Consider the following 6,663-nt stretch of genomic DNA (forward strand, 5'->3'; position numbering starts at 1 on the left):
GAAGGGCTAACATGACAAGGGGAAGAGTGACAAGTGTTGGAGGAGACATGGAAAAATGGGGACCCTAATGCTCTATTGGTGGAGCTGTGAACTGATCTAGCCACTCTGGAGATCAATCCGAAGTGATGTCTATGCCCTCTGACCCAGCAGTACCACTACAGGGAAAAAGGAAAAGAATCTATATGTTCTAAACTATTTAGAGGAGCTCCCTTTGTGGTGCAAAGAACTGGAAAATGAGGGGAGGAACAACTGAATAAGCGGTAACACGTGATTGTGACAGAATATTATTGTGCTCTAAGAAATAACAAGCAGGACGAACTCAGAAAAACCTGCAAAGGCTTCCATGAGCTGAGGAAGAACGAAGTGAACGGAATGAGGAGGACACTGTACACAGGAGCAGCAACACCATGCCATGAAGAACCACGAACAAAGAAGTCATTCTGGGGATTCTAAGTACTTAAATCAACTACGACGGAAGGAAGATGCTGTCCACTCCCAAGAAAGAACTGATAAATACAAGCGTGTAGAGTATGGCTTTACAGGTGTGCGTGTGTACGTGCGTGTGTGCGTGCATACGTGCGTGTGTGCATGCGTGCGTGTGTGTGTGTGTGTGTGTGTGTGTTTAACGGTAGCCTTCTCTAAGGTGGACTGGGCAAGGAGGGATACAAAACAAAAAGAGCACAGCAGAGATCCAAAGGAACCTTAGAAGAAAACACAGAAAAGCAGGGTAGCCTAGAAAACAACGGCGAGTCTTTATTCTGTAGTTTTTCAAAAAAAGGAAACAGCGCGAAATGTTCTTTACATTGTGCTGTGTATGTGAAAATGTTCTTTTTTCTTATCTTTTGCATTTAAGTTCAAAATGAATAAATGGGAAAAATATTTAAAAGAAAACAGAAAAAAAATAAAAATTAAAAAAGAACATTCTCCAGAAATCCGGAGACAATCTACTTGACAAAATTTACAAACTAGAACTCTGCTGTTTTACTTCTAACATCTCTCCCCCACCGCACTCAAATGTCAATACAACATCAAATGCTAACTGTGAGCCCCAAGTCAGCCACCACTCACCCGTCTCATGAGCCAGAATAAGCCCCGTCACTGCTGAGCCTCGATCTTCTCCTCCATAAAACGGAGAAAGATGTGGCACATAAAACCCTCTCCCACCATAAAGAGTTACACATGAAAATGGAACCACCATCATTGTGATCATCCACAAATTCAATAACTGGAAATAACTGACCTAGTTGTGGTCAAGCAGCATTTACTGAGACCCTACTACGTGCCAGGCTCTGTGCTAAGTGCTAGGGACACAAAAAGGGGCAAAAGACCTTCCCATCCTCAAGGAGCTCCCAGTCTACCTGGGGACAACATGCAAGCAAAAATGTATGGATAAGCTACACACATGAACATATGTGTACATGTGTATGTTTATATTTACATACAGGTAAACATATATGCAAATGTACATGTTTATATAAAAATAGGGAAAGCCAGAGAAAACATCTGGATCCGAGAAATGGAGGATCTTGCTCACGAAGCAGCCAAGAAACCAGTATCCCAGCACTGAAGGGTACAGGAAGACTGGAAAGGGAGGATGCAGCTGGTGAAAAAGGGCTTTGATGCCAAACGGAGCACTTTGTATGTGTTCCTGAGGGTGATAGGGAGCCACAGCGGGTAACTGAGCAGGGGAGCGACCCAATTAGACAGGCTTTTTGGAAGATCTCCTAAGACAGTGGTAGCTGCTGCAGGCTCCCAGAAGGTAAAGGATCTGCCTGGGGTTCCCCCTGGCTCTCTCTGACTCCAAACCTGTGTGATGCCACAGTGCCTCTTCGTTTTTTCAACTCAGGGCCAACTTGAGCCCAGGGTTTTTAACCCACTTTAAGGACACAAGCCAGAGTAGGAATCTTTGATTTATTTCAGATGTTCTTACCTGTCAGGAATCCCAAGACGCTTGACACTTCTATAAACAGAGAGAGTGTTTGCCACGTGCCGATAATTGAACCAGAATCTTGAAGTACAGACCTAAAGAGTCAAAGCAAAATTGTGATTTTTAAAAATTAAGATGAGCCTTAATTTGTTCTTCCATGATTGGAGACCAATGAGACGCCAGAAGACAGAGCACCTCTGTATTTGTACTTGATCTCAAGAAAGTGCAAGAAGGGACATGAAATCCATTCTCCAGAGAAAGTGAAGTTGAAAATAAGCATCACAGGCTATTACACTCAAATAAGAAATTGCTGGACATTTTACTCAAAATACATCACTGCCCAACAGTTTTCTGAGTCCCAGCTGAGGCCAGGGACTGTGGTTTAGACAGACCCATCACCAACACAAAGCACAAGCAGGTCTGCACTGAAGAGTTTCTAAGACTCTCTGATGTCCTTATTTCTCTGAGATATCTCTGAGAACGCAAAGGGGAAAAACCAAACAAACATACTGGGACTGACCAACAAATTTTAGTTCCTAAAACTAACAGGTCACTATCAGTTTTGCAGATTGATCAATCAAGAAACATTTACTAGGCACTTGCTATATGTCAGGCCCTATGCTTAGGGCTGGGGGGCACAATGGCAGGAAGGAAAGCTAACACGCTGGATGACAGTCAGGATCCAAAAGGATCTGGACAGGCCGGGACACTGGGACAAACCTAACAAGACAACGTTTGGTAGTACTGGATGTACCTGTCTCCTGCTTTGGTCTACAAAATCAATTCCACCAGCCTAAACTGGGAGAGGTGTGGCTACCATTCCATCAAACCCAGCTGGGTCAGCAGTATGGAACGGGGTACACAAGCACCGATCTGAGGACGAGGCCGGGTGCCCAGCACCAGGAGGTGATCAGAGCACCGCAGGAGAACAGGGCTCAGTTCTGCGTACCAGACTGAGAGACTGAAAAGTCTCCACCATGAAGAGTCTGGGGTCTGTGAACTCAGCCTTTTTAATGTCTTGATCATCATACTTCAGTGCAATTCACTTCCTTTGTAAGTTCTCTCTTTTAATGCGTTTAAAAACACCTGCCAGCTGCCTCAAGGATCCAGGACCAAGAAGGTGACAACGTCTGCGGTAAAAGGCCTCAGCAGGAGACTCTGAGGGCCAGGAGAGCCGCCTTCAAGCACCCAAGGTCTGCCCAGAAGCAGAAACACACCTTCCTGTCTGGCCCTGGGAGAAAAAGAGAAATGAGAGTCCTGCCACCATGGAAGGGGCTGCCTCCCAGGGACTGGCTTCCCCCCGACCTACGCTTCAAGAGGAAAAGTAGGGGGATCCCATGCCACGGATGCTGTAAGGGGCCTCCTTTGCAGTACAGGCCGAACGAAGCGGCCATTAAAGTCCAGTACATCGCTGAAATCTGACCAGTCAACGAACTGGCCTTGGAACCCAGCCCACGGTCTGTCCAGGACTCGCTGCCATGCCTCCTCCTTGCACACTGAGCACTGAGCAGAATGCCATCTTCAGGAATCCTCTGCCCACGCCCTGCCATCTGGATCGGGCCTGCTCACCCTGCTCTCCGAAGCCTGCGCTCTGGGATGCCCAGCATTACCCAGACAAAGGTCTAGCAGCTGGAAACAGACAGGACCTTCACGCCTTCTACCTGGCCATGGGCCTTCTAAGCCAGCCTGTTAGACACAAGGTCTGTGGGAAATGTCAGAACATGCAGGATGATCTCTACCGAAGGTCAGATCCCTGAAAATGATGTGAGATCAGCTCAGCAAGGACCGGCGCCCTCAGTGACCTAAGGCCGGGCAGGGCCTGCCCAGACAAAGCACAGTCACGCAGCCTTCTGCCCGCGGGGGCAGCGGCTGTGCGGGGCAGAGGGCCCAGCTGCCCCCACAGGGCAGGCGGGCAGACCAAGGCCGCTGCCCTTTCACCGAACCCATCCAAGTCAGAGACATCCGGGGAACAGACAAGAAGGCCGGCTGCAGCCTGGCCCCCCAACAGGCTCGAGAGGCCCGCGCGGGGCACAGGAGCTGTGCTTGTCCACAGAGGGTCAGGGCCGGGAGGAAGGTGCTGCCAGGAGGTGGCGCTGTGCGGGTGCGGGCGAAGCTCCCCTGCTGTGCGCCCCCCCACTGTGCGCCCCCCCACTGTGTGTCCCCCCGCCCCAGCCCCGCTCTGTGCGTCCCCCCGCTGTGCGCCCCCCCACTGTATGTCCCCCGCTGTGCACTCCCCTGCTGTGCGCCCCCCCACTGTGCGCCCCCCCCACTGTATGTCCCTCGCTGTGCGCTCCCCAGCCCCAGCCCCGCTCTGTGCGCCCCCCCACTGTGCGCCCCCCCGCTGTGCGCCCCCCCACTGTATGTCCCTCGCTGTGCGCTCCCCAGCCCCAGCCCCGCTCTGTGCGCCCCCTCGCTGTGCGCTCCCCTGCTGTGCGCCCCCCAGCCCCGCGGGCCTTACCAGCACTGCCCAGTTGTTGGTGTGCCCACTCCTGAACAGCTGCTCGGCTTGGTCCTGCTCGCGGAGAGAAGGGAAAGGCGCGGGTTAGTCCTGAGGAAGCTCGGGGGGCCTGGAGGGGGAGGGGCTGGGCCCGAAGCGTCTTGGAACCCCGCCTGGGCCGGCCTCAAGGGCCTCCACGTCCTCTGGTCGGCCCGGACAAGGGGTCTGAGCCCGGCGGGCCTCCTCTCTACAGGGGGCCATCTCTCCGTACTCGGTCGTGCCCGTCCCCTTGGGCACCCCAAGGGGCCCCCGGGGTGGGGGGGCTCCTCCAGGACCGCAGCAGGGAGGGGCTTCCCCGAGGCCGGGCACCCCGCAGGCGCCTCGCGCCGTGCCTCAGTTACCCTGGCTGTCAAAACCTCCCTTCCTCCCGGGCCCGCCCCCCACCTCGATGCGCGGGTCCGTCGCTCCCCCGCAGCCCGGCGCCAGCAGCAGCAGCAGCAGCCCCAGGCCCAGGCCCCGGTCAGCCCAGGCCGAGGCCTCCCGGACCGAGCCCAGGCCGCTGCGCGCCGCCATGTTCGCCGGCTTCGGCTCCGGCTTCCGCCGACCCGCGCCTGCGCACTGCGCTAGCGTGGCCGGCAAGACGTGCGCCTGCGCACTGCCGCGCTGTGGCCCCGGCCCCGCCCCTGTCAGCCCCGGCCCCGCCCTCGGCCCCGCCCCCCACTCTCGCCCCACGGCGCGCCCCCTGTGGTGGGTGGGAGAAGTACAGCTCCTAGCCCTTCTTCCCCAGAAGGAAACCAGGCCCGGACCCGGAGATCGGGACGGAAGGGATTGGCAGACGGACTGGCGGACGGGCGGACGGACCGGCGGGAGGGCCGGCGGGGCTTTCCTTCGCTCTCAGGAGCCTCAGGGCACTGGCCGCCTGGCGTTTCCAGAGGCCTGGGGAGTCTCCACTCAGGGCCCCCCGCTTCAGGCGCCGCTTTCTCGGGGTCCGCTGAAGACCGACGGCCTGGGGGCTCCCCCAGGGCTCAGGCAGGCATCGCGGCCTCCGCCTGCTCGTGCGAGCCCAGGGAGGCAGGCCTTGGGGGGCCGCGGATCGCTCCTCTCCTTCTCCGGACGCTCCTCTGGCTCTGCCCCAAGCAGAGAGGAAGGCTGGCCTTCCGGCCCGGCCCCACCTGCTGCAGGCCAGACTCCTACCAGCGCAGCAGCATCCTCCTCCGCTGCTCCCTCCGTGGAGCCCCCGGAGGCCTTGGTGACCCACCGCAGGCGGGGGCAGTCCTGGGAATCGTGGAAGAGAAGGGCCGTGACAAGCCTGGCAGAGAAGTCCGGGCGCTGCCACTGACCGCTGACCTTTGGGCTTCCAGACCACGGGCTGTCCCAGAAGCTCCCCAGGGGGCCGCTCCCCAGGGGGCCTCTCCCCCAGGGGGCCGCTCCCCAGGGGGGCCTCTGGGGGCCGCTCCCCGCTCCTGGCCACACCTGGATGGACCCCTCCAGGATCCGATGGACAGTTGTGACCCGCTGGCTCCTTCCTGCACCTGCTGCTCCTCACCCACAAAACTCCCTTTCTCCGTCTCCACATCACTGCCCTGGTGGCCCCCGTGCCTGGAAGGAGGCTCTGCTCACGCCCAGACACCTCACATCCTACCCTCTGTCCCCTAAGCTTCCAGGGCCTTCCCTCTGGGGTGACCTTCCGTATGTGTCTGGTCATACCTGTACTGTGTGAGAAGCAGGGGAAGAGTGGGGAAGGGTTTTCTCTGTGTCCCCCGGGGGCTAGCACAGTGCCTGGCATAGAATAAACGTTTAAGAAATGCTTGCAGAATACCTTGAAGTTCCCACAGGATTCCCAGTGGATGGAGGACAGAATGTTGGGTAACCATGGAAGTAGATGAACCTCAGAACACGAGAACCAGGCATGCCGGCAAGCAGGGGGTCTGTACCTTCCTGCAGGGGCCCTGGACACGTCTCAAGTACCTATGGGTACCCTATGAAAGATCATTACAAAGTCCACTCTGCCCATCGACTGAATGCAAGGTTCATGGGAGAACATTCTGTTATCACTCTATTTACATTGTCCTTTAATTAAAATGCCTCAGTTACTAAGGATGCCATCTGGATGGTGAGTGCAAATTAAAAACACATCAGTGGGGATGAGAACAGTAAGGCAGGCACCATTCTAACCTAATCCCTCATTTTACAGATAAAGAAACTAAGACAAACAGGTTCATACAATTCACCTCAGTTTCCTCAATGATAAAATGGGGATAATAGCACATCCTTCCCAGGGTGTTGTGGGTATCCAATG

General features: G+C 55.7%; 1 protein-coding gene across 3 annotated transcripts in view; it reads right to left on the reverse strand.

Moving 5' to 3' along the window:
• PIGK (phosphatidylinositol glycan anchor biosynthesis class K) overlaps positions 1-5,030 on the reverse strand; it is a 91,101-nt gene extending 86,071 nt beyond the window's left edge. The window contains exons 1-3 of one of the 3 annotated variants that reach the window (XM_072649892.1): positions 4,809-5,030; positions 4,386-4,439; positions 1,931-2,022 (exon numbers count right to left, since the gene is read on the reverse strand). In XM_072649892.1, coding sequence (XP_072505993.1) covers positions 1,931-2,022; positions 4,386-4,439; positions 4,809-4,937 — 275 coding nt within the window. In that variant the 5' untranslated portion in view covers positions 4,938-5,030. Of the gene's footprint in view, positions 1-1,930; positions 2,023-2,876; positions 3,586-4,385; positions 4,440-4,808 lie in introns of those variants that run through there. The other 2 variants (XM_072649891.1, XM_072649893.1) reach the window with 2 other exon arrangements.
• Positions 5,031-6,663: the final 1,633 nt, after the last annotated feature.

This window comes from Notamacropus eugenii, chromosome 2 (genome assembly GCF_028372415.1).
Source record: "Notamacropus eugenii isolate mMacEug1 chromosome 2, mMacEug1.pri_v2, whole genome shotgun sequence".
NCBI lineage: Eukaryota > Metazoa > Chordata > Mammalia > Diprotodontia > Macropodidae > Notamacropus > Notamacropus eugenii.